Below are 27,606 nucleotides of genomic sequence, written 5' to 3'. Positions count from 1 at the left end.
TTAATTCTCAAACTGAACGCAGTAGGGATTCAAGGAAATGCATGCACATGGATTAGGGAGTGGTTAACATGTAGAAAACAGAAAGTACTGATTAGAGGAGAAACCTCAAAATGGAGTGAGGTAACCAGTGGTGTACCACAGGGATCAGTATTAGGTCCTCTGCTATTCCTAATCTACATTAATGATTTAGATTCTGGTATAGTAAGCAAACTTGTTAAATTTGCAGACGACACAAAAATAGTGGCAAACACTGTTGCAGCAGCAAAGGTCATTCAAAATGATCTAGACAGCATTCAGAACTGGGCACGCAGGCAATAAAAATGTGCATTATAAATATCATATCAATCACCCGGAGATGCTGAAATTGAAGAAGGGATCTGTGAAAAAGACCTAGGAGTTTATGTTGACTCAGAAATGTCTTCATCTCGACAATGTGGGGAAGCTATAAAAAAAAAGGCCAACAAGATGCTCGGATATATTGTGAAAAGTCAAGGGAAGTGTGGAAGGGTGAGGTTATTCACTGACACGGGAGACAGAAGATTTTATTTGCAAACACCGCACAGGTGCCCAGTTTTATTTATTTTTCTTTTTTATTTTAGCCCGCAGAGGGAGTTGTTGTCCGTGGCCTGAATACTGTCAACAGTAAAACAGGACCACGGGGTTACCAATACAGGTATACCTTTCCATGCCCATACAAATGCTCAAAAATAATAATGAAAACAGAAGGCGAAAGAAAAAGGAAAAATAAAACACAGTAATAAAACTACAAACAAAAGTGCTGATTACGCAGTGCCCCCACTGCCGCTACGCCGGTCAGAACGGGTCTCCGTCCTACACTCGGCTATTTCTATACACTGGAGTGGCCAGGATTCCCCGCAAACCTACACACATCCCCTCGGGTACGTAATTATTTATTTTACTTTATAAATTATTTTTAAGGAAGGCTGTCTCCCTCAGCTGGGCTCGCTTGATCCTTGTTTCACTCTGGCCTCTTCTGCCAGCGTCATTGTATATCCCCGAACACGGCCACCCGAGTGCACAACCAAGCGCAGTTCTTATGGGCCGAGCAATCTCCCAAGGCCCGCCTCTCAGCCACTCGGAGAGAGGGAAAACACACCCTCTTCCCCACCTCTCCTTGTCATCGCCATGACCGACAGGCGGATCCTACGAGGCTGCTACCCTCTACCTGCAGTCCCATGCATGTGTCAGTTAGTCAGTCCAGATCCCCCGTTACAGGAAGTAATGTTAAAACTTTACAATGCCTTAGTAAGGCATTGTAATATGTTTGTTGCTATGGATTAGGTATTTGTGTAATCTATTTTACAATGCATTAGTAAGACCTCATCTAGATTATTGTGTTCAGCTCTGGTCACCTTGTTACAAAAAGGATATTGCTGCTCTAGAACAGTGTTGCGCAAAGTTTTTAAATGCCGCCCCCCTTTTTTAGCATACATTTTGTTGCGCCCCCCCATATTAAAACGTTAGACCATAACTTTATATTTTAACAGTTTTTTTCCCTGATTTTGTGTAAAATGCATATTTTTTCCTTAACCACAAAAAAGTCCAGATTTAGCTAAATACAAATGCGGATCACAAATTCAACATTTAAAATCAGTCTGGAAATCTTTTTTTTTTTTTTTACACTTCGAGTGAACATTTTGACATGTTAAACCTAGGTTTCTAACAAATAAATCAGTGAATTTAAATATTTTGTTTACACTTGGCAAGTCAACATTTAGCTAACATTTCTAACAAATAAATCTGTGAAAAAATACATGTAACTTAACTCTTTTTTTGTTTGTTTTGTTTAAACTTGGCGATTCAACAGTTACCTGACAGATACATCTGAAAAACATTAGCGTTCAACAATTAAATCTTAGGTTTTCACAAAATACAGTATGCACATAGGGAGCGAAGCGAACGACATGAATACAGCACGAGTACAAAAAAAATGTAGCTAGTCATGAAAAGAAAAGACTGTCTCCTTTTGCTCCTTTTGTGGAGACAAAATAAAATAAATAAAACACAGAAGAGCATGGGAACACCACACACTAAAAAAAGGAAACAGTTTAGGGAATAACACCGGCTTGTAAAATAGCTAATGTGATTATTATTACTGGTCAACATTATTAAAACAAAGAAGCATCTTTTTACAGAAATACGAAACCAGTGTGTAGCGCTCCCCGTCACTCACTTTGACTAAAGTTAAGGTGAAATAAAGAGAGATAGACATACCATTAATTTCCAATTGTTCTACTATTTCTTGACATGTGCATCCATTTTATTGTCTTTATAACCACAGACACTGGCATCATAAAGGACATTATATTTTTCGACTTTTAATAATTAAATTCTCATTGATGTAGATTTCTTTTCTTTTATTTCTGTGGTAATCTCTGCGTGAGCGAGACACTGACAGTCTGACAGCCGCTACCTTTGACCTTATTTCTGATTGGTCCATTGGGACGCGAACAGCGCAGTGCAGAATACAAATAAAACAAATGTATTTCTATATTTACTCGCTTCAGTCATGCCACTCACTTCGCTTGTGTTGTGCATTACTCCATTTTAATCAATAGTTTTAATTATTTTTGATCCGCAAGCTCCTGTCCGGTGTGCATAGCTCTTAACATGCAAGCCCATGCCCATTGACGTGTTTGATTTGGCATTGTATGTTGCAGAGCTGCGCTTACACTCCGACTTTTAAGACTGTGTTTGTTAACATTTATGTATTTAGCTAAATCTGGACTTTTTTTTGTTAAATCTTGGGAAAAATACACGATTTACATTAATCCAGAACATTTTTTTTTACACTTATTGGCACTGTTCACTGCAGTTTCACTGACATACTCGCCACTTCAAACATAATTTCTCCGGTTCTATAAGGCCTAGAGTAATCGTCAACGGCTCATTTGAAAGGTAATTTGAAAGGTAAAGCCTATTTAGCTGTCATTTATGTATTTAAAATGTTCTATCTTTTTTTGTAACAGAACTGCCTCTTTAGTCAGTCATGCCCCACTTAGTGACACTCCAGGCCCCTCCAAGTTTGTGCACCACTGCTCTAGAAAGAGTGCAAAGAAGACCGACCAGAATTATTCCGGGTTTAAAAGGCATGTCGTATGCAGACAGGCTAAAAGAATTGCTCAGATATATTGTGAAAAGTGTTGAATTTAAATCAAGGGAAGTAATGTTAAAACTTTACAATGCATTAGTAAGACCTCATCTAGAGTATTGTGTTCAGTTCTGGTCACCTCGCTACAAAAAGGATATTGCTGCTGTAGAAAGAGTGCAAAGAAGAGCGACCAGAAGTATTTCGGGTTTAAAAGACATGTCATGTGCAGACTAAAATAACTGAATCTATTCAGCCTTGAACTAAGAAGACTACTCTGTGATCTGATTAAAGCATTAAATATACTAAAAGGTATAGACAATGTCGACCCAAGGGACTTTTTCAACCTGAAAAAAAAACAAGGACCAGGGGTCACAAATGGAGATTAGATAAAGGGGCATTCAGAACAGAAAATAGGAGGCACTTTTTTACACAGAGAGTCATGGGAGTCTGGAACCAACTCCCCAGTAATGTTGTTGAAGCCGACACCCTGGGATTTCAAGAAACTACTGGGATCAATAAGCTACTAACAACCAAACGAGCAAGATGGACCGAATGGTCTCCTCTCATTTGTAAACTTTCTTATGTTCATATGTTCTTCTGTTCTTCTTTTAACTTCAAGAATACCACTGTAAATGTTAATTTCAACAGATATCTCCAATCCACAAACAGGCCAGTCTGAAGTATCCTCCAAAGACTAATTGTTGTAAGCAGACCATGTTTGTTTTATTCAAAACAATAAAACAAAGCTTGCTCACAACTGGAAGTCTTTGAAGCTAAGAGCACAGTGGGGGTCTTTTTGTTTAGGAAGAGATGGCAATCTGTCTTGAAAACAGGCTTGCAAAATCCCCCCCATCCAGAAGATAATATTTTTCTAAAAGATCACACTTAGGTTTGGTAAAGTCATTATAACCAATACAATATACATTTAAACCTTCCGTCACAGATATATAGTACATACGCTGTTGAAATGTCACGGTTTCCGCGCGCAACAGCTGCTAGGCCCACCTCGATGTGTATGATGCAACTGGCGTAAGACAGACACATTAGCACATGATCATAGAAAAGAAAATACAGGAGGATTTGTGTATTTCAAGCGCATCAGACTAGCATTTCTGTGCTTCATTTTCATAAATTGAAGTGTTTTTATATAGTGATGGGCACCAAGATTGATACTTTGATATCGATAATTATTTCCATATTACGATATCATGGGATTAAAAAACATATTCACCTACGCTCAGATTTAAATTCACAATAAAGGTGAGATGTCAATTTTGATATTTTGTTAAACCAAACTCTAGATGAGATTTTGGATGAGAGTTTGAATCCGACACCAGCACTAATTCAAGTGGTGAAAACGTAAGTACTACTAGGCATCTTGAACTTCCTGAAGTGCAGCTTCTGAACATAGAAAAAGAAAAGGAAGAAAAAAATGCACAAAAGACCTATAATGCATCTGGGGCATGGTGATATTAGAGTATATCCCACACCCTGTCGTGACTTATTGCTTACTTAAGATATGCATACCAATCATTATCAGTCTCGTATCAGTCAGTCAATCAATCAATCTTTATTTAGTGTAGCGCCATTCACTATAAAATTGTCACAGAGCGCTTCTCAGGGTGATGAAAAAAATAAAAAAATAAAAAGTGCATTGTCAGTTTATAACAGACCAGCAGCGACAGGAATAAAAGGTTAAAACAGTAAGAACAATACAAGGTTAATCCAATAAAACAGTAAGAGCAGAACAATACAAGGTTAATCCAGTAAAACCGCAAGAGCAGTGGCAGCAGTGTGGAGTAGTGGTTAGGGCTCTGGACTCTTGACCGGAGGGTTGTGGGTTCAATCCCCAGTGGGGGACACTGCTGTTGTACCCTTGAGCAAGGTACTTTACTTAGATTGCTCCAGTAAAAACCCAACTGTATAAATGGGTAATTGTATGTAAAAATAATGTGATATCTGTATAATGTGATATCTTGTAACAATTGTAAGTCGCCCTGGATAAGGGCGTCTGCTAAGAAATAAATAAATAATAATAATAATACAAGGTTAATCCAATAAAACAGTAAAAGCAGAACAATACAAGGTTAATCCAATAAAACAGTAAGAACAGAACAGTACAAGGTTAATCCAATAAAACAGTAAGAACAGAACAGAACAAGGTTAATCCAATAAAACAGTAAGAACAGAACAATACAAGGTGCAGACAAATCATTTAAGATAAATAGGCTTGACTATAAATCTTTTATCTTGTTTTAAAAACAGCAATGGTTGGTGCTTCCCTTATAGAACGAGGCAGTTTTATTCCAAAGTTTAGGAGCCCAATAGCTGAAAGCTGTACCGCCTGTATTCTTTAAAGTTAAATCTTTGGGATAGTGAGCAATCCAGCGTCCTGTGATCGGAGTGGTCATCTGGAACATACGGGATCAACAAGTCATTCCAATAAGATGGGACTGAAGTATTTATGTTTTTGTGGTGTATTCCCATAAGACAGCAGCAAGTAATTCAATGAACCAAACACTTAAAAGAAAACAAGTAACTCGTAGTATAAGCTCACTGTAAGGCAGCCATTTTATCCAGCTCCTCCTCTGACGCAGTCCTGCATTCCTATATGTGAAATATACTCCTGTGAGTGCTATACTCCTTTTTAGGTTTAGGTTAACACACTAAAATATTTAACCCCTTTTATTCCATTGATTTGCGTTCAGGTACCAAGCATTATTTGCATGGTGCATGACGCACTATTGACATTATTTTGAGATATGTGCGTCAGTGGTTCATTGCATTTTGAGCATTACTTAAGCTATTAATGTATTTTTAAAATATGAACTTTCGGTATTATAAATGAGATGTACTTTGATAACATCATAGCACAACTAAAAAATGCAAAATTCAGCATGACACCATACTTAATACTTTGAGGTGTCGTGAGTCAGCATTTATACGCAGAACAGCTGAAGATTCAATTCCTTCCAGATTGGCTAGAAAATGAACAACCCCGAAGTCTGTGTGCAGTGAAGTATAGAAATATTCTGGTTTTGAGAGGGCATGTCAAGATAGAAAACAAGGTATAGACAATCAAGGGAGCAGAATTCCCAGGTAAGAGAAACAAAATTTTAATGGGACTTCCTTTTTAATGCAACAGAGGTAAAGCAGACGAACAAGTCAAATCCTGCTTGCTACGTTCTAGTAAACAGGTTGGTGTCGAAACAAGTTTCGAAAATTCTGAATTTATTGGATGCAAGGAAGTGAAAAGGGGAAAAATTCTGTACTTTTTTTTAGTTTTACCAAAAAATTCCTTATTAATCCTAAGTTTGACCTGCATGTGAGCGTTGTTTTCCACTAAACCCAGCACTGTCAGGGCTAACCTCTGTGCTGTCCCCCCTGCAGGTGGTGGATCAGTGGTACAAGAGCAATGATGAGGAGTCCTTCTCCATGTCCCGCAGGCTTATTAAGGACGAGGGGCTACTGTGTGGTACGTACTCTCTACATGCTACTGTGTGGTATGTGCTCTCTACATGCTACTGTGTGGTACGTGCTCTCTACATGCTACTGTGTGGTACGTACTCTACACATGCTGCTGTGTGGTACATGCTCTCTACATGCTGCTGTGTGGTACGTGCTCTCTACATGCTGCTGTGTGGTACATGCTCTCTACATGCTGCTGTGTGGTACGGGCTCTCTATATGCTGATGTGTGGTACGTGCTCTCTACATGCTACTGTGTGGTACATGCTCTGTACATGCTACTGTGTGGTACGTGCTCTCTATATGCCATCTACCAGCATGCTCTCCACAGAACCTCTGTCTTCCATGGAGATGAATTGCAGGGGGTGTTCAGGTTGGAGAGCTATGAGGGTAAGCTCCCATGACACCTGCCTGAATGCCTTTCTAAAAGTGTATTGTGGTAAATTCTGTGTAATAATAATAATAATAATAATAATGATAATAATAATAATAATAATAACTAGAACTGCCAGGAAGTTTTATGGCTTTCAAGCTCAGTACCAGTTGGAAATTTTGTCAAGCTGTAGCATTGCAGCACAAGTGTCAGCAACAAATCAGTTTTATGGAGCAGTTTCAGTTTAAAATACTGCATTAGTTAATTCTCACGATACTTTGTAACTTTAAACACCATAGTTACCATGTCCCTATCTACACACTGTAAGGAGTTATAAGATAGTTTTACATTTAACCTTAAGGAGGTCAAAGGTCAAGATCAAGGTCATTTTTGAATAGGGCATATATGGGTTCCTATCCGTGTTCCATAGTAACCATTAACCTACACTCTGTAAGGAGTTGTAAGCTAGTTTTACATTTGACCTCTATATGTGTTCCATGTAACCATGAAAGTGCAAACAAGAGTGACCAGAATTATTCCAGGTTTAAAAGGCATGTCATATGCAGACAGGCAAAAATAATCGAATCTATTGAACAAAGAAGACTTTGCGACGATCTGATTCAAGCATTCAGAATTCTAAAAGGTATTGACAATGTCGACCCAGGGGACTTTTTCGACCTGAAAAAAGAAACAAGTACCAGGGGTCACAAATGGAGATTAGATAAAGGGGCATTCAGAACAGAAAAATGGAGGCACTTTTTTACACAGAGAATTGTGAGGGTCTGGAACCAACTCCCCAGTAATGTTGTTGAAACTGACACCCTAGGATCCTTCAAGAAGCTGCTTGCTGAGATTCTGGGATCAGTAAGCTACTAACAACCAAACGAGCAAGATGGGCTGAATGGCCTCCTCTCGTTTGTAAACTTTCTTATGTTCTTATGTTAAGTCCCTCAGCGGCCTTGTGCTCCGTGCGAAGCCGGTGGCTCCATCGCCCCTTCACCGGGTTCGAATAACCTTAAGTCAGCTACTTGTGTTCTCTCTCAGGCTGTTAGCTTCGTTGAAGTTCAAAATAAAAATGTTGTTTTTATTACGAAAATTATGCAATGTGTATTTTTCACAGAAATATTAGCGGACCTGTCGGACTGAGATGCGCGCTTTGGGTTAAAACTGCTTGCAATTTTCTACCTCAGTGTCTCGTTGCCACATTAATTCTGCTTGCAGAATTATTATGAAGACTGTTAGGGCTCTAATAGTAGGTTTCCTCAGTTTTCAGACTGTTGGATTAACCCTTTGCGGTCCATTTATTCAGCGCGTCATTTATTTTCACATGCACAGTTTATTTTAGACGTGCTGTTTAAAAGTATTTTCTTTCACAGTAAAACAGGTTTAAAAGGCACTGCATATCAACAGGACTCTCAGTACTGCCTCTCCAGCCCCGCCCCATCCCTTGTTCGCTGTATTTTCTACATACCTCTTCATAGTCGTGCATACCGATAAATCATCTCCTGATCACTCGTTTTATCACCAAACTCCTCAATAATGTGACCCAAGTCATTATTTTATTACTATAACATCTCAATAAGCTCTTCAAATATCTGTGATATTCTTTGAGCACTGGATGCAGAAGTAGCTATCTTGTTTGTTTATGACCGTGTTATCTCTCTGTTGCCGGGGCTATGTGTATTGCTCAGAACCGCCCTTTTTTCTTTTTTTTTTTTTGGCTTCTCTCGGCTCCTATCGGTCTCATTCAGCCATTGAATGGTTTTCTCTTTTTGATGATGTCGGACCGGAAAGGGAAAATTGTAATGTCGGACCTGGTCCGACATAGGACCGCAAGGGGTTAACCAGGAGCGTTGTAGGTGGGCATCCCTATAGGTTGCTGCTGTGGTAACTGTAGTTCCAGGCCTACCCCATTCCCGGCAGTACAAATTTTGTACAACGAACAAGGTTACCACCCCGATTCACTGCACAGTCGCTAGGTTAGCTCTGCGTCGGGTCTGATTGGTTGCAATCTTTCCCGCAGTGTTTTGTGTCACCTTGGTCTCCTGCTTGCGAAGGCTGTCAGGGCTCTGACAGCGGGCTTTCCCCAGTCTTGGGGCTGTGTTGGTTTGCCTGAAGATATTGTAATGGATGTAGCAGGAAAGGGGGCCTGCAATATAAAAATGTTTTGTTTTATGGCAGGGACAGAGTTAAAGTCTGCCAAGGTAATTGCTTTTGTTTAATTTAATTGTTTTATTGTTTTGTTAATTGTTTTATTAGTGATTATCCCCTGCACCTGGTGATTATTGTAAATTACAGCCAGGTGCAGGGTATAAAAGGAAAGCAGCCAGTCTGTTCTGGGCTGCTGTGTGGAGAGCCCGCTTGTTTGTGTGCACAAGCGTAGCAAAAGAAAAGGTAGTGTACAAACCTTTTTGTTTGGTGTTAAACCTGTGGTGTGGTTTTTTGGCAGGTAAACGGCTTAGCCGTCCTGCAAGATAAGTTTAGTTTCCTATGTTTTAGTTATTGCTCAAGAAAGAGCTAGGTGTTTGTTTTGTTTATTTTGTTTTTGTTATTATTAAAAAAAAAAAAGTGCAAGAGCACCTTAAAAACCTCAATTTCTGTGTCCTGGGTGTGTTTTTAAAGGGGCAAAGAACTACGAGTGGTGCAAATCTGTTACACTATATAGGTGGGCACCCCTATATATTGCTTCTGCAGTAACTTTGGGTCACAGACCTGCTCTGTTCCCAACCCGGTATACGTACCGAACAGCGAACAAGGTTACTGCACCGGAGTACCTGAATCGTACATTTACCAAGTGTACCCTACCGAGTGTACCACCGAACCGGACCAAAGATATCGGACCGAGTGTGCCACCACCGACTATAATATTCACTGAGCCGGGCTTGAGCAGAGGTCCAGCCTCGGCTGGGGCTTTGCCTAGAATGGCAGTGTAGGGGCGTAGGGGATGTGTAACCCCCATTGAGCACCAAAGTACCTACCTGGTGCTACAGGCACTAAACCAGTATCAAACGACCTGTATCATTCTGGTAGTCCCGGTTCCGACCTGCTACCGACCAGGGTTTTACAATCCCCAATATGGTACCAAGCAGGCCTCGTTGACAGTCCAGTTGCTGTTTTTAGCAAGCTGAGGCAGGAACTGTACGGTACATTGCTTGCTGTTTGCATCTCTTCAGTCTTGAACAAAGAAGAAGACAAAGAAGACTACGCGGCGATCTGATTCAAACATTCAAAATCCTAAAAGGTATAGACAATGTCGACCCAGGGGACTTTTTTGACCTGAAAAAAGAAACAAGGACCAGGGGTCACAAATGGAGATTAGATAAAGGGGCATTCAGAACAGAAAATAGGAGGCACTTTTTTACACAGAGAATTGTGCAGGTCTGGAACCATCTCCCCAGTAATGTTGTTGAAGCTGACACCCTGGGATCCTTCAAGAAGCTTCTTGATGAGATTCTGGGATCAGTAAGCTACTAACAACCCAACGAGCAAGATGGGCTGAATGGCCTCCTCTAGTTTGTAAACTTTCTTATGTTCTTATGGAAACAAACGGAGCAAACTTTGTCCCCATCAGGCACGTGTGCCTGTGGGAAACTACTGCCCAGAGCAACATTAGCTTTAGTCATTACTTTGGGGGTTTTAAAAAATACTTCAAATGAGACCATGTTGTGGTCTGAGTTTGCCAATGGCTCTCTGACCTCTGTTTTAGTTATTCTGTCTTCGTTATTTAAAAAGACTAAATCAAGGCATGCCTCTCCTCTAGTCGGTGCCTTGACAAATTGCGTTAGGAAGCAGTAATTTGTCATTTCCACCATTTCAATTTCGTCCGTCGTTGTCCCCACCGGGTTCTTCCATTTTATACGGGGGAAGATGAAATCCCCCATTAGTATGGCTTCTCCTTTTCTACACGCATTTCGAATGTCATTGTATAACAGATTATTTTGCTCAGCGTCTGAATTTGGCAGTCTATAGCATGCTCCTATTATTATGCCCTTTGAATTTTTGTCCATTTATTCTGACCTATATTGATTTGGCGTTGTTTTCTTTGTCCAGATTTAACACCTGGGCTTCAAGACTATTTCTTATGTATAGCGCTACCCCTCCGTCTCTTCTGTCCTGCCTGTCTTTCCTATACAGTGTGTACCCACTAATATTATATTCGTCTCCATCACTCTCAGACAACCAAGTTTCTGTAACACCTATCACATCGTAGTTACTTGTTAGTGCAGTAGCTTCAAGTTCTAACATTTTGTTTCTGAGACTTCTAGCATTAAGATAAATACATTTAATAGTTGTCTTACCTGAGTTGTTGCCCTTGTTTTGATGTAGTCTCCCTTCTGTTTTTTTGTTTTCTCCCGTCTTCCTTTCTAGTTTAAATGCTTCTGGACCTCCTCAAGGATCCTTTCTCTGAGTAGATTGGTTCCCTTTCTGTTTAAGTGCAGTCCGTCCCACCTATATAGATAGTCCTTGTTGTAGAATGTGCTCCAATGTTCAAGAAAGGTGAAACCTTCCTGTGTGCACCACAATTTCAGCTATGCATTTTGATTTTGTATTTCCAGCTGTCCATGTGGTCCTTTGCAAGGTGCCGGCAGTATCCCAGAAAATACCACAGTTTTGGTCTTGTCTTTTAATTTCCTTCCTAGCTCTCTGAATTTGTTTTGCAGGGATCTTGGCCTGTCTCTACCAATGTTGTTTGTACCGATGTGGACGACTACTACCGGGTCGTCTCCTGTTTGATCTAGGAGCCTGTCCACTTTCTCAGTGATGTGCTTGACAGAGGCTCCTGGAAGGCAGCACACTTAAATTGCACACTGCTACAGACCGGTGTTCCCAGCCCAGTCTGGTACCGAGCAGGCTTTGTTAACAGCCCTGTTACTGTCTTTAGCAGCTGAGGCAGCAACTGTACATTCTTACTGTACATTGCTTGCTATTGCATATGCCTGGGTTTTTGTCCCTGTGCCAGCAGCTTCAGGGACCAGCCAGTGAGTTGTGCCAGACTGCCGCATGGCACAGAGGCAAGAGCCTCTGGCCAAGCCACAGGGTGAGCAGTTGCCATAGGGGTTTGCTGCCACAGGTCCAGGGCCCCTTCTCAGGGAGCCATCTGGAGTATTGGCATTGGTGCGCCACAGACATCTGGGTTTTTACTACTGTTCAGACCTGCTACTCGCTGTAGCTAAAGCACAGTCCACCTCCCTTTCGGGGCATGACTGCAGCATCAGTCACGGACCCACAGGACACCGCTGTGGCATCTCAGGAGGTAGCAGCTGTGCTGCAAGAACGGGCTATTCATATGGTACACCCCCTCATTGTTGGAGGATGGATTCTACTCCATACCCAAGCGGGATGGTGGCCTCAGACCAGTCCTCGACCTCAGGCATGTCAACCTGTTCTGAGCCGAAGGAGGTTCAAAATGTGACAATGCAACAGCTAAGTTGCAGTCATTCAGGCCAGGCAATTGGTTCACCAAGGTGGACCTCAAAGATGCCTATTTCCGTATACCCCATAAAAAACGTCGCACTTAAGTGCCTGTGGTTTGTCTTCAGGGAATAGAGTACGAGTTCAGGGTTTTGCCATTTTGGCCTCTCTCAAGCTCCCCATGCATTTTCGAAGTGCATAGAGGCTATTCTGGCCCCATTGAGACTCAGAGACTGAGACTCTGGCCCCATTGAGGTATCAGAGTATTCAATTACCTGGACGACAGGTTCATTGTGTTCAGTCTCCAGTACAGGCAGAGGCCCACGCAGAACTCGCCACAGACCACCTTCATCGGTTGGGCCTGTAGGTGAATCGTGCATAGAGCCAGCTCAACCCTCGCAGGCAGCCTCCAAGTCCATGCTGTACACTCTCTCAGACAACAGGGTGCAGAGAATGGCCGCTTGTCTAAAGCTTTTCAGTGCCCTCTCGAAGCCTGGTTCAACAGCACGGTTTTTCACCCTGAGTTGAACCGTGGCCACCTGGTGACAGTGTCTTGTCACTGTCTGAAGGCATTTTCTTGGTGGTCACAGCCTGCCCACCTGCGCTTAGGTGTAGCTTGGCAGTGGACCTCTCAAGGAGAGTTCCCAGTGCCTCAGAATGGAGGCTTTATCCAGAGGTGGTGAGCCTCATTTGGCAGCGGTTCAGGAGGGCAGAGATAGACCTCTTGCTTCCCAGGAATCGACCCATTGTCCCCGCTGGTTCTCATAACAGGAGCCAGGGGACCCACTGGCGATAGATGCCTTGGCACACCAGTGGCCGAGGCAGCTGCTGTATGCCTTCCCATCGCTCGCCATGCTCTCGCTGTGTCTGCAGAAAATCAGATGGGACCAGGCCAGGGTGCTATTAGTAGCTCCTTACAGGCCCAGCCGTGGAGCCTGCCTGAACGTTGCAACCTGCTCAGTCAGGCGCGGGGGACATTGTGGCACCCAACCCATTGAGCCTGCGGCTCTGAGTCTGGGCCTTGAACGGCAACATTTGAGCCATCCAGGATTTTCCAACAGGGTTATTGACACACTGCAGAATGCCAGAGCAGCATCCACACGTTCCCTGTATGGGTACAAGTGGGGTGTTTTTCAGACGTGGTGCTTGCCTAAGGGCTTTAACCCCACAATCTGTCCTATGGCAGTTATACTGCATTTTATGCAGGACCTGTTGATAAAGGGAATTCCCCTCTACATTAAAGGGCTATTTGGCAGCTATTTCAGCTTTCCATATCAAAATTGATTCAGTCTCCCCAGGAGCTCAGCTTTCTGGCTGGGCAGTTTTTAAAAGGAGCTCAGTGGCTTTGGCTGCCTGTGAAGGACATTGTCCCTCGTTGGAGGCTTAACGTGGTGCTTTAAGCACTTATGAAGCCTCCCTTTGAGCCCTTTATTATATTATATTATTTCAGGGAACCAGGGTTATGATGGTAACCTAACATTTGCCTTGTTTACACAGCTGCCCATATTGTCTTCCTAGGAATTAATGAAAATTCCCACAAAGTGTGGATAATCTGTAATTGTGATAAAATATAACAACCAAATAGAATGTCATTCACACCATGCTGTATCCTAGTCTTTCATTATGCAAAGGATTTCATGTTTTACTATTTTGACTTTGCTGCTATTTGCAGCAGTAACGTTTCCAGTAACAAACAGTGAAAATAATAATAGCTAAAACAGTCTTTTACCTTAACTGCAGATTTGTTTGTTATGGTATTTTGTACTATTTTAAAGTCACTAGGATAATAGCAGTGCTGTAATTAAATTGTTATCACTGGTTAAGTTACACATTACACACCTTTCAAGGACAGGCATAGTAATGTCAATGTCCTGTTCCTGTGCAGGAGGTAGTTCTGGGAGTGCCATGGCTGCAGCAGTGAAAGCAGCACAGGAGCTGGAGGAAGGCCAGCGCTGCGTAGTCATCCTGCCTGATTCCATCCGCAACTACATGTGAGTAAGGCTGGGCCAACGGGGCTTGAAGGGTGTCTTTTATCCAATGGGAAATAATATTGTATGACCATGTTTTTAAAGTTGTGAGATGTTCCACAACTATTCCCAAAGGGGATGCATATCCTAGCAACTTTTTGTGGAGGTACCTATACTATACATAGATTTGTATAATTACTGGGCAATTGGAATAAGAATGCTATTCCATAACCTCTGTGTGTGCGTGTGTGTGTTATGGTGAGTTAGATTTCCATTGTATTGACACACAGGTGTTCAATTGCTTTTTAAAGGTCTAAGTTCTTGAGTGACAAGTGGATGATCCAGAAGGGGTTCCTGAAGGAGGAAGACATCATGGTGAAAAAGCCCTGGTAAAAAGCAACCACTTTTAGAGCACTGGGATTGTGAATGTGGAAAAATTGAGTGTGTGTGTGTGGGGGGGTAATTCTCAGAAAGAAGACAATTTTCAAAATCTTAAATAGTAAACCAGTTATTCTTTTAAAATTCTTATAAAGCAGATTATTTATCCCCGAAAGGTGAGCTTTTTGAAAAACCATTTGTTGTAACCTTCAGTCATTTCTCACCTAAGATTCATATATACTTTATTACAACCCCTACTCTTATTTGCATATACTTATTACAACCCCTACTCTTATTTGCATATACTTATTACAACCCCTACTCTTATTTGCATATACTTATTACAACGCCTACTCTTTTTTGTTTTTCATTATCAGTATTTATTTTGTTTCATGTTTCAAACCGTTATGTTGTTTCTCTTACTTTATGTCCCTGAGACTCATTTTTGTTCGCCTTGATGAATCTATATATTAAAATACACAAAATATCCATGTAAAATCCATTATCACGCTATTCCTCACACAATTGTATAATACAATATTTCCCTGAGCAGCTCTGTCTCTGATCCTGTAGGTGGTGGAACTTAAAAACCCAGGAGCTGAACCTCTCTGCGCCTCTAACTGTGCTGCCCTCTGTCACCTGCCAGAGGACAATTGAGATTCTCAAAGAGAAGGGCTTTGACCAGGCCCCAGTCGTGAATGAATCAGGGTATGTGTTGAATTGCCATGATCTAAAACTTTTTAACTTTTGACTGCCAAGGTTTCTTGTGTGTCGCTGCTGCATTACTATAGCTTTTATTATTATTATTATTATTATTATTATTATTATTATTATTATTATTATTATTATTATTATTATTATTTATTTCTTAGCAGATGCCCTTATCCAGGGTGACTTACAGTCATAAACAAAAATACATTTCAAGAATCACAGTACAAGTATTAATACAATTAAGAGCAAGACCTGAGATCAGTAGTCACACTTAGAACATAAGAACGTTTACAAACGAGAGGAGGCCATTCAGCCCATCTTGCTCGTTTGGTTGTTAGCAGCTTATTGATCCCAGAATCTCATCAAGCAGCTTCTTGAAGGATCCCAGGGTGTCAGCTTCAACAACATTACAGGGGAGTTGGTTCCTGACCCTCACAATTCTCTGTGTAAAAAAGTGCCTCCTATTTTCTGTTCTGAATGCCCCTTTATCTAATCTTCATTTGTGACCCCTGGTCCTTGTTTCTTTTTTTAGGTCAAAAAAGTCCCCTGGGTCGACATTGTCAATACTTTCTAGGAATTTGAATGCTTAAATCAGAGCACTGCGTAGTCTTCTTTGTTCAAGACTGAATAGATTCAATTCTTTTAGCCTGTCTGCATACGCCATGCCTTTTAAACCTGGGATAATTCTGGTTGCTCTTCTTGAAAGATCCATATCATAGTGTAACCTTCATAATGTGAGACATGCATTTTTCAATTCTAAACAATTTTACTTTGCTTGAAAAACTTCATTAACAAGTGTGTTTTCAAGACCTGTGATCCTGACCACAGTCGATTTAATAAAAGGATAAATATAGGTAGAATAAAATCTAAAAGATGTCTAGTCTACAAATAAGCTATTTAAGCAGTACTAATAAGAATAATAATAATAATAATAATAACAATAACAATAATAATAATAATTATACACATTAATAAAAAGAAGAAACAGAATGAATGTGTTTTGTAAAAAAAAAACAATAATAGTAATAATTCTATTACAGTAATGTTACCATAACATACAAAAACTAATAAATGAGTAACCTGCGCAAAACTCCTAAATGACAGTTTGAATGACTAGGCTTCTGGTTAGGAATGGGGCAATACATGACAAAACAACACTGGCTGGCCTCAGCTCATAACCAGAGCAGAACATTTAACAATGACTAGCAAGCTTATCAGTTACTGTCTGTAAAAGTTATCTCGGGGCAGCCAAAATGCAAACAATACCACCGTTGCCTGAAACAGTTCATAATGCCGAAAATGTACTGAAAGTTATTTCATAAGAACATAAGAACATAAGAAAGTTTACAAACGAGAGGAGGCCATTCAGCCCATCTTGCTCGTTTGGTTGTTAGTAGCTTATTGATCCCCGAATCTCATCAAGCAGCTTCTTGAAGGATCCCAGGGTGTCAGCTTCAACAACATTACTGGGGAGTTGGTTCCAGACCCTCACAATTCTCTGTGTAAAAAAGTGCCTCCTATTTTCTGTTCTGAATGCCCCTTTATCTAATCTCCATTTGTGACCCCTGGTCCTTGTTTCTTTTTTCAGGTCAAAGAAGTCCCCTGGGTCGACATTGTCTATACCTTTTAGGAATTTGAATGTTTGAGTCAGATCGCCGCGTAGTCTTCTTTGTTCAAGACTTGAATAGATTCAATTCTTTTAGCCTGTCTGCATACGACATGCCTTTTAAACCCGGGATTATTCTGGTTGCTCTTCTTAGTACTCTTTCTAGAGCAACAATATCCTTTTTTTAACGAGGTGACCAGAACTGAACACAATATTCTAGGTGAGGTCTTAATAATGCATTGTAAAGTTTTAACATTACTTCCCTTGATTTAAATTCAACACTTCTCACAATATATCCGAGCATCTTGTTGGCCTTTTTATAGCTTCCCCACATTGTCTAGATGAAGACATTTCTGAGTCAACATAAACTCCTAGGTCTTTTTCATAGCTCCCTTCTTAAATTTCACTATCTCCCATATGATATTTATAATGCACATTTTTACTGCCCGCATGCAATACTTTACACTTTTCTCTATTAAATTTCATTTGCCATATGTCTGCCCAATTTTGAATGCTGTCTAGATCATTTTGAATGACCTTTGCTGCTTCAACAGTGTCTGACACTCCTCCTATTTTTGTGTCGTCTGCAAATTTAACGAGTTTGCTTACTATATCAGAGTCTAAATCATTAATGTAGATTAGGAATAGCAGAGGACCTAATACTGATCCCTGTGGTACACCACTGGTTACCTCACTCCATTTTGAGGTTTCTCCTCTAATCAGTACTTTCTGTTTTCTACCTGTTAACCAATCCCTAATCCATGTGCATGCATTTCCTTGAATCCCTACTGCGTTCAGTTTGAGAATTAATCTTTTATGCGGGACTTTGTCAAAAGCTTTCTGGAAATCTAAATAAACCATGTCGTATGCTTTGCAGTTATCCATTTTCAATGTTGCATCCTCAAAAAAGTCAAGCAGGTTAGTTAGACATGATCTCCCTTTCCTAAATAATAATTTCCTAGATAATTGTGTGGGTCTGGAACCAACGCCCCAGTAATGTTGTTGAAGCTGACACCCTGGGATCCTTCAAGAAGCTGCTTTCTTGCACTCTGTCACCTCTGCAAAACGGGTGACTGAGATGCATGCATTTTCTACTGCGAAAGCCTGCTTAATTTTTTAGAGGCCAGGACAAAGGTACCAATTCTGCCTTTTTTCCCCGAAGACTATCTCAGGATTTCATGTCAACTAATCTGTAGAATTGGAGTCTGACAGAGTGACAGATCCATACGCCCTGCCCATTTTGAGCCCTGGCGTACTACTATGGGGGGAAGTCCCATGGTCAAGCCTTGTCTAAGCAGAGGCTGTCCAAGTCAATCGCAGACACGGTCAGGATTGTCTATGAACTGGCCAACTTGCCAGTTCATAGACAGGGGCATGGCAACTTTGTGGACTTTATTCCAGCGTGCATCTGTCAGAGACATTTACAATGCAGCGGTGTGGGCTACTCCCCATACATTCACTAGGTTCTACAGACTAAGTGTTAAGGGTGGCTTCTCAGTTGACCCTTACAACACAGACAGAGGTGAGTTTCTCCCTCAATTTTTCACTCTTGTTACTTGTTACTGGGATTCTGTATAGTAAAGCACAAGGCAGCCTCTTTGCTTTGCCTTGTAGCTTTCCAGTCGTTCTGCAATCTTGCCCTTGCGACGCCTTTACAAACTCGCCCATATGGAAATGGTTACATTTTGTACTTGAAAAGGAACGTTGGGTTATTGTCATAACCGTGGTTCCCTGAAATCTAAATGTAATTTTTAACCTTGGAGGTTGCTGTGTCCATGATTGCAGCAGGCTTGAAGGAAAAATGACGCCGAGATCTGTGAGTGCAGTGCTTTTGTGCTCTCGGGGACAGACCATGACTGCGTCACAGGCTTCTGGAGTAGCACTGTGTGGCAATGTGCCCCGCCCCTGTGTGCTTATTATGTGTTGTATGTTGCGTGCGTGTGTTAAATGTTGGTGTATAGATTGGCAAACGGGATATAAACGGGTCTGTGTTTCACGTGTATTTAAAAAGTATAGATTTGTATTTAGGCACGAGGAGAGCACAAATCACTTCACGTGCTGGTTAAATGTAATATGTAAGCACGGGGTTGCACAGAATTAATTCACGTGCTGGGATTCAAGTGAATATTAATTAGTAATTGAATCCCAGCACAACAGTATATATAGAGACACGTAGCATTCACTCGGGGTTGGGTGTTCGAGAGTGGAGAACGGGTGTGGAGAAGGAGAAACTAGAAAGTGAAAGAAAGTGAAAGAAAGCGTAAATATAAGTGTTTGTTCTCACCGTGTTTGTTTGTCTCCGTGCACCGTTTGTTAAGTGTTAGTTCGTTTTGTCTGTCTATTTATTTTGGCTTAAAGTGCCGTGTCCTGTTTTGTTTCAAACCTTTTATTTTCTGTTCTGTTTATTAAATGCTGAGCACGATCACGCGCTCAGCCTCACCAAAACCCCAAATCTCTGTCTGTTTATTTCCTGCATCTGGTCTGACGCCACCCACTCCGGCCGTCTTTGTGACACGTGGTGTCATCGTGGGATAAACAGCGCCTCCAAGCGTCAGACCAGGAGAGGGGGTTTTGTGTTTAAAAAAAAGGACTGTTTTCAAAAAAAAAAAAAAAAAGTGAAAGTGGAAGGCTGGAGAGACGGCTGCCGGGACCTGGAGGACCTCCTCGGGGGCCTCGAGGACCAAGGCTGGTGCATGGCCTGTGGAGTCTACGGACACACAGTGGCGATCTGCCCCTTCCAAGGTGAGGAGGAGGAGGAACCGGCCCAGGAGAGGAAGGTGGGGAGGAGGAGTAAGAAGAGAAGGGGGAAAGGAAAGCTGCAGCAGCAACAGCAACCACAACACCAGCCGGAGGAACAGCAGCCCGGGTGTTACTGCTGTGCTGAGCCTGGGCATTCCAGCACCAACTGCCCCTGGTACCCCCTCGGACAGCTACCCCAACTATGCCCCATCTGCAGAGGTGAGCACTTTGTGGCCCACTGCCCTGTCCATCAGGAGAGGGAGGAGCAGGGGTTGCCTCAGTCTCCACCACCAGCAGGGGGGGGTAGACTGCTGCTCCCACCGCCCCAACCACAACTGCAACAGCGGCCAGAGGAGCCAGAGAACCTGTTCCCCTGGTGCACCTGGTGCGGAGAGGTGGATCACCGCTGGAGGGACTGCTCCGAGGTGCCACCGAGCTGGTGCGGGCGATGTGAGGAAGGGGGACACGACTGGTCGGGATGCCCCTATGCCAGCTCGCCAGTACCCAAGCGGGAGGAGCCAGAGCGTCCACAGCCCGAGCGGGAGGAGCCTGAGCGTCCACAGCCCGAGCGGGAGGAGCCTGAGCGTCCACAGCCCGAGCGGGAGGAGCCTGAGCGTCCACAGCCCGAGCGGGAGGAGCCTGAGCGTCCACAGCCCGAGCGGGAGGAGCCTGAGCGTCCACAGCCCGAGCGGGAGGAGCCTGAGCGTCCACAGCCCAAGCGGGAGGAGCCCGAACGTCCTACGCCTGATTGGGGGGAGCCCGAACGTCCACAGCCCAAAAGGGAGGAGTCAGTGCGTCCACAGCCCAAAAGGGAGGAGTCGGTGCGTCCACAGCCCAAAAGGGAGGAGTCGGTGCGTCCACAGCCCGAAGAGAGGGAAGTCGGGGCTTCCACAGCCCTAGGACCCAAGCTGCCAGCAGAGGGAGAATGCCTGCTGGTTCCACCTCCACCAGCAGAGGGAGAATGTCTGCTGGTTTCCCCATCAAAAGCGGAGCCGCACCAGTTCCCTGCAAGAGAGGCAGAGCAGCACCATTCCCCTGAAAAAGGGGGAGACTACACGCTGCTCCCACCTCCATCGGCAGGAGACTACACGCTGTTCCCACCTTCACCGGCAGGAGCAGAGCAGCCGGAGCTGCCTCTGCCTCCGCCACCTACACCGGCAGGAGCAGAGCAGCCGGAGCTGCCTCTGCCTCCGCCACCTACACCGGCAGGAGCAGAGCAGCCGGAGCTGCCTCTGCCTCCGCCACCTACACCGGCAGGAGCAGAGGAGCAGGAGCTGCCTCTGCCACTTCCAGGAGCAGAGGAGCAGGAGCTGCCTCTGCCACTTCCAGGAGCAGAGGAGCAGGAGCTGCCTCTGCCACTTCCAGGAGCAGAGGAGCAGGAGCTGCCTCTGCCTCTGCCTCTGCCACTGCCAGAAGCAGAACAGCAGGAGCTATCTCTGCTTCCCGTACCTCCACCACGGGGAGTACGGTGGCCGGAGCCCCAGAGCTGTCGGCCACGAAGAAGGGGGAGGAGGTCTGGGGACCACCAACCCCAGCAGCAGTTTCGCTGCCGGAGATCGTGGGGGAGGTCAGGAGACCTGCTCCCACTGCAGCAGTTTCGCTGCCGGAGATCGTGGGGGAGGTCCGGAGACCTGCTCCCACTGCAGCACTTGTGCTGCAGAAGAGACTGTGGCCGGAGCCCCGGAAGAGGGAGCTGCCGGCTACGAAGAAGAGGGGAGGTCAGGAGACCATCCCCCAAGCAGCCTTTCTGCTGCCAGGACTGCCCCGGCTGAAGGAGTCAGTCTGGGAGCTGTCAGCACGTCTGCTGACAGCATGGCCAGTAGTAGCCTGGCTACTGGCAACATTGCCACCTGTGGGCCCCTGGAAGCCTCCCTTCCCAGCCCGAGACTTTGGCCTAGACTGCTGGATTTTTAAGGGGGGAGGTGGCCGTTGAGACCATGTGTGCTGCGCACAAGGGGGGGTATATGTGGCAATGTGCCCCGCCCCTGTGTGCTTATTATGTGTTGTATGTTGGTGCGTGTGTTAAATGTTGGTGTATAGATTGGCACACGGGATATAAACGGGTCTGTGTTTCACGTGTATTTAAAAAGTGTAGATTTGTATTTAGGCATGAGGAGAGCACAAATCACTTCACGTGCTGGTTAAATGTAATATGTAAGCACGGGGTTGCACAGAATTAATTCACGTGCTGGGATTCAAGTGAATAATTAATTAGTAATTGAATCCCAGCACAACAGTATATATAGAGACACGTAGCATTCACTCGGGGTTGGGTGTTCGAGAGTGGAGAACGGGTGTGGAGAAGGAGAAACTAGAAAGTGAAAGAAAGTGAAAGAAAGCGTAAATATAAGTGTTTGTTCTCACCGTGTTTGTTTGTCTCCATGCACCGTTTGTTAAGTGTTAGTTTGTTTTGTCTGTCTATTTATTTTGGCTTAAAGTGCCGTGTCCTGTTTTGTTTCAAACCTTTTATTTTTTGTTCTGTTTATTAAATGCTGAGCGCGATCACGCGCTCAGCCTCACCAAAACCCCAAATCTCTGTCTGTTTATTTCCTGCATCTGGTCTGACGCCACCCACTCCGGCCGTCTTTGTGACACACTGGTATACAATATTCAGGTTTTGGGGTCTTTAGGAGGTAAATACCTGTAAATTTCTATTTCAGGGAACCAGAGTTGATAATAACAACCTGCTGTTCTTATGGGTCTGCTGTTCTTTAAATGTTGTGTTTTCTTATGTTTTATTATTTTGCTTTTAAAAGTAACTTTTTCTAGAATGATAACTAAGGTTAGACATGGAGTGAATCTTCAGTATATTTCTTCTGTTCCATAGTGCCAGCTTTTACTGTAGTCAGGAGGCAAACTTCTTCAAATTAAATTTGCACTTTACCATACAGTGAATTATGAAACTAGTCAAAATGAAAGTAAAATGTATTATTTGTTGTACTTATGAAGTGAAAAGTGTGGCAGCATGGTTGGTCATAAATGAAATACGCGAAACTAGCATTTAGAGACTAAAATAAATGCAGAATGTTGGCGAACCTGATCGTAATTTTGTCCAGAAATACTGTGGAAGACACAACAAATTTGTGTCTTAAGAGTCAAGTTTGTACATTTTTAAATGTTTTTTTTAACAATGCTGCCACAAAGTTGCCACCAAAGACTTCATTTTTTTCCCATACTTTAGAGTTACTAATTCAGTAGAAATTTTCTAATGTTAACACATTGATCATCAACTGAGCTGAATAAGGTGTTATCCAGCTAAACCTTTTCTCTGTTTCTCTGTGTTTTTTCTCCAGGCTTATTTTGGGAATGATCACATTGGGAAACATGCTTGCTTCTTTGCTTGCTGGCAAAGTCCAACCATCTGATCCGGTCAGCAAAGTCCTGTACAAACAGTTTAAAAAGGTAAAATGTAGCTAGAAGTAACTAGAATGTGACCAGTGAAATGTCTTTGTAATTACTACTAACAAATAATGACTTGTTTCTCTCCACAGTCATTATTTATGTGACATAGCAGCACATACCAGTACATTCCTCACACTACAGGAAGTGCGCGTCTAAAACATTCTACAACTTTAAAGGATGGGTAAATCGCCTTCTCATGCTAAAAAGCCGTACAATTGACCAGAAGTCACACATTACGCTTAAGAGACTTCAGCAGTGAAAATCCCGTTTGTGAGGTAACGTTGTGCAACTTTCTACTAACTCAAGGCCATACTAAGCATGTCTTGGCACGGTTGTTTGACAAAATAGGACAAAATAAGCGTGCAGATTTAGAGCCCTCTTCATTCAGGGTTGTGTTTTTTGTTTGACACATGACACCATTTATTCAACATTTCAGATTATTGCCATTTGACTCATAAAAAGTGCTTTATAGTTAAGTAGTTTTATAAAGCAAGGTTATAAAAATACTGAAGCTACTACAAATAAAAAAATACCCTTTGCATTAAATACATACCGGAAAAATCGATGTATAGGTCGCACTGGCGTAAAAGTCTCTCCCCCTTTGAGACTTCAGTTACATTTTTTTTTAATGTTTTACTATTGATTTTTTTGCTCAACACCATAAATAAAGAGATACATAAGAACATAAGAAAGTTTACAAATGAGAGGAGGCCATTCAGCCCATCTTGCTCGTTTGGTTGTTAATAGCTTATTGATCCCAGAATCTCATCAATCAGCTTCTTGAAGGATCCCAGGGTGTCAGCTTCAACAACATTACTGGGGAGTTGGTTCCAGACCCTCACAATTCTCTGTGTTAAAAAGTGCCTCCTATTTTCTGTTCTGAATGCCCATTGTCTACCCATTTGTGACCTCTGGTCCTTGTTTCTTTTTTCAGGTCAAAGAAGTCTATACATTGTCTATACCTTTTAGGAATTTGAATGTTTGAATCAGATCGCCGCGTAGTCGTCTTTGTTCAAGACTGAATAGATTCAATTCTTTTAGCCTGTCTGCATACGACATGCCTTTTAAACCTGGAATAATTCTGGTTGCTCTTCTTTGCACTCTTTCTAGAGCAGCAATATCCTTTTTGTAACGAGGTGACCAGAACGGAACACAATATTCTAGGTGAGGTCTTACTAATGCATCGTAAAGTTTTAACATTACTTTTCTTGAATTAAATTCAAGATCCCTACTGCGTTCAGTTTGAGAATTAATCTTTTATGCGGGACTTTGTCCAAATCTTTCTGGAAATCTAAATAAACCATGTTGTATGGTTTGCAGTTATCCATTGTCAATGTTGCATCCTCAGAAAAGTCAAGCAGGTTAGTTTGACACAATCTCCCTTTCCTAAAACCATGCTGACTGTCTCTCAGGATATTGTTACTATATAGGTAATTTTCCATTTTGGATCTTTAGTTTCCATAAGTTTAGATATAATAGAAGTCAGGCTTATTGGTCTGTAGTTACCTGGTTCGGTTTTGTCTCCCTTTTTGTGGATCGGTATTACGTTTGCTATTTTCCAGTCTGTTGGTACAACCCCTGTGTCAAGAGACTGTTGCATGATCTTGGTTAGCGGTTTGTAAATAACTTCTTTCATTTCTTTGAGTACTATTGGGAGGATCTCATCTGGCCCAGGGGATTTGTTGTCGGGCATGTTGTCCGTGTCCTCCTTTGTAAAAACCTGTGAAAAGTAATCATTTAATATATTTGCTATTTTCTTTCTTCATCTATGATTTTGCTAGTTATGTCTCTTAGACATTTAACCTGCTCTTTGAATGTTCTCTTGCTGTTATAATATTGGAAAAACATTTTGAAATTGGTTTTAGCCCCCTTAACAATATTGATTTCTGTCTCTCTCTTGGCCTTTCTAACTTCCTTTTTGACTTGTGTTTGCAGTTCCAAGTACTCTTTCTGTGTACGTTGTTTTTGGTCCCTTTTAAACACTCTGTAAAGTGCCTTTTTTCGCTGAATATTTTTTTTAATTGATCTATTAAACCATTTTGGCCATTTTGTTTCAGATTTAGATTGGTCTACTTTTGGGATGTAATTGTTTTGTGCCTCTAGTACTACATTTTTAAAAAACAGCCATCCTTTTTCTGTGGATGTTTTCTCTATTTTACTCCAATCTACTTCTGTTAGTCTCTGTTTCATACCTTCACTGTTTGCTTTTCTAAAATTGTAAACCTTCGCTTTAGTCATTACTTTTGCGTTTTTAAAAAATACTTCAAATGAGACCATGTTGTGGTCTGAGTTTGCCAATGGCTCTCTGACCTCTGTTTTAGTTATTCTGTCTTTGTTATTTGAAAAGACTAAATCAAGGCATGCCTCCCCTCTAGTCGGTGCCTTTGTCAGTCATTTGTCATTTTGACCATTTCAATTTCGTCCGTCGTGCTTCCCACTGGGTTCTCCCATTTTACACGGGGGAAGTTGAAATCTCCCATTAGTATGGCTTCTCCTTTTCTACATGCATTTCTAATGTCATTGTATAACAGATTATTTTGCACAGCGTCTGAATTTGGCGGTCTATAGCATGCTCCTATTATGCCCTTTGAATTTTTGTCCATTATTCTGACCCATATTGATTCGGTGTGGTTTTCTTTGTCCAGATTTAACTCCTGGGCTTCAAGACTATTTCTTATGTATAGCGCTACCCCTCCGACTCTTCTGTCCTGCTTGTCTTTCCTATACAGTGTGTACCCACTAATATTATATTCGTCTCCATCACTCTCAGACAACCAATTTTCTGTAACACCTATCACATCGTAGTTACTTGTTAGTGCAGTAACTTCAAGTTCTAACATTTTGTTTCTGAGACTTCTAGCATTAAGATAAATACATTTAATAGTTGTCTTACCTGAGTTGTAAACTATTCTAGTTTAAATGCTTCTGGACCTCCTCACGGATCCTTTCTCTGAGTAGATTGGTTTCCTTTCTGTTTAAGTGCAGTCCGCCCCACCTATATATAGATAGTCCTTGTTGTAGAATGTGCTCCAATGTTCAAGAAAGGTAAAGCCTTCCTGTGTGCACCACAATTTCAGCCATGCATTTTGATTTTGTATTTCCAGCTTTCCATATGGTCCTTTGCAAGGTGTCGGCAGTATCCCAGAAAATACCACAGTTTTGGTCTTGTCTTTTAATTTCCTCCCTAGCTCTCTGAATTTGTTTTGCAGGGATCTTGGCCTGTCTCTTCCAATGTTGTTTGTACCGATGTGGACGACTACTAGGGAGGCTAGTAGGGAGGCTTGTGTGGTCCAGTGGTTAAAGAAAAGGGCTTGTAACCAGGAGGTCCCTGGTTCAAATCCCACCTTAGCCACCGACTCATTGTGTGACCCTGAGCAGGTCACTTAACCTCCTTGTGCGCCGTCTTTCGGGTGAGACGTAATTTTAAGTGACTCTGCAGCTAATGCATAGTTCAAGCATCCTAGTCTCTGTAAGTCGCCTTGGATAAAGGCGTCTGCTAAGTAAACAAATAAGGCAGCAGTGTGGAGTAGTGGTTAGGGCTCTGGACTCTTGACCGGAGGGTCATGGGTTCAAATCCCGGTGGGGACACTGCTGCTGTACCCTTGAGCAAGGTACTTTACCTAAATTGCTCCAGTAAAAACCCAACTGTATAAATGGGTAATTGTATGTAAAAATAATGTGATATCTTGTAAGTCGCCCTGGATAAGGGCGTCTGCTAAGAAATAAATTATATAATAATACTACCGGGTCGTCTCCTGTTCGTTCTAGGAGCCTGTCCATGTTCTCAGTGATGTGCTTGACAGAGGCTCCTGGAAGGCAGCACACTGTTGTAGTAAGGGGGTCCAAACTGCAAACTGAACTTGCTGTGTTTCTCAATATGGAGTCTCCAGCAATCATGACCTCCCTTCTTTTTGCTGCCTAGCCAGCACTATTTATAGGGTCCTGGATGTTGTTTCTTTCATTCTCTTGATCTTGGTTTTGGTCATCTAAATGTTGAAGTGGCTCACATTGGGTGGATGTCTGGATTTCTGCCTATCGACACAGGCGAAGCAGAAAAAAAAAGGAAAAAGACACTCAAAATAGAGCCACTGATTCCATGAGAGCAGCAAGCCGGCTCTCTGCACGAATGCAAGGGATTTTTTCGAAAAACACACTCTGGTTAATGACACAGAAACGTACCTTACTGTAGGTGAGAGGCAAAAGAGGAAGTGAACTCAGTGGAACAATTACTTATTCCCTCAGCAGGCGGGACCGAGGACGTCATTCCTCGGAGGGGCCTATCGGCAGCTCTGACGTAAAATGCGAATACCTACCTAAGGCAGACATATCCAAAAGTATTGGTTGGTGGTTGTCTTGCTCAGCTTGCTGCAAGACTTACTACAAAATGAAGTTCCAGAAAGTCCCAGTGGATTACAACAGTATCTTGTCAGAAATATGTT

At 42.5% G+C, this 27,606-nt stretch overlaps 1 protein-coding gene across 5 annotated transcripts in view; it reads left to right on the top strand.

The window, feature by feature from the left end:
• LOC117406668 (cystathionine beta-synthase-like protein) overlaps positions 1-27,606 on the top strand; it is a 94,711-nt gene that overhangs the window by 33,476 nt on the left and 33,629 nt on the right. For all 5 annotated transcript variants that reach the window (XM_034010883.3, XM_034010881.3, XM_034010879.3 and 2 more), the window contains exons 10-14: positions 6,503-6,587; positions 14,250-14,355; positions 14,643-14,720; positions 15,283-15,417; positions 23,059-23,167. In XM_034010883.3, coding sequence (XP_033866774.2) covers positions 6,503-6,587; positions 14,250-14,355; positions 14,643-14,720; positions 15,283-15,417; positions 23,059-23,167 — 513 coding nt within the window. The remainder of the gene's footprint in view (positions 1-6,502; positions 6,588-14,249; positions 14,356-14,642; positions 14,721-15,282; positions 15,418-23,058; positions 23,168-27,606) is intronic.

The sequence above is a fragment of the Acipenser ruthenus genome, chromosome 8 (assembly GCF_902713425.1).
Source record: "Acipenser ruthenus chromosome 8, fAciRut3.2 maternal haplotype, whole genome shotgun sequence".
Taxonomy (NCBI): domain Eukaryota; kingdom Metazoa; phylum Chordata; class Actinopteri; order Acipenseriformes; family Acipenseridae; genus Acipenser; species Acipenser ruthenus.
This window is presented reverse-complemented; position numbering and strand designations above follow the sequence as displayed.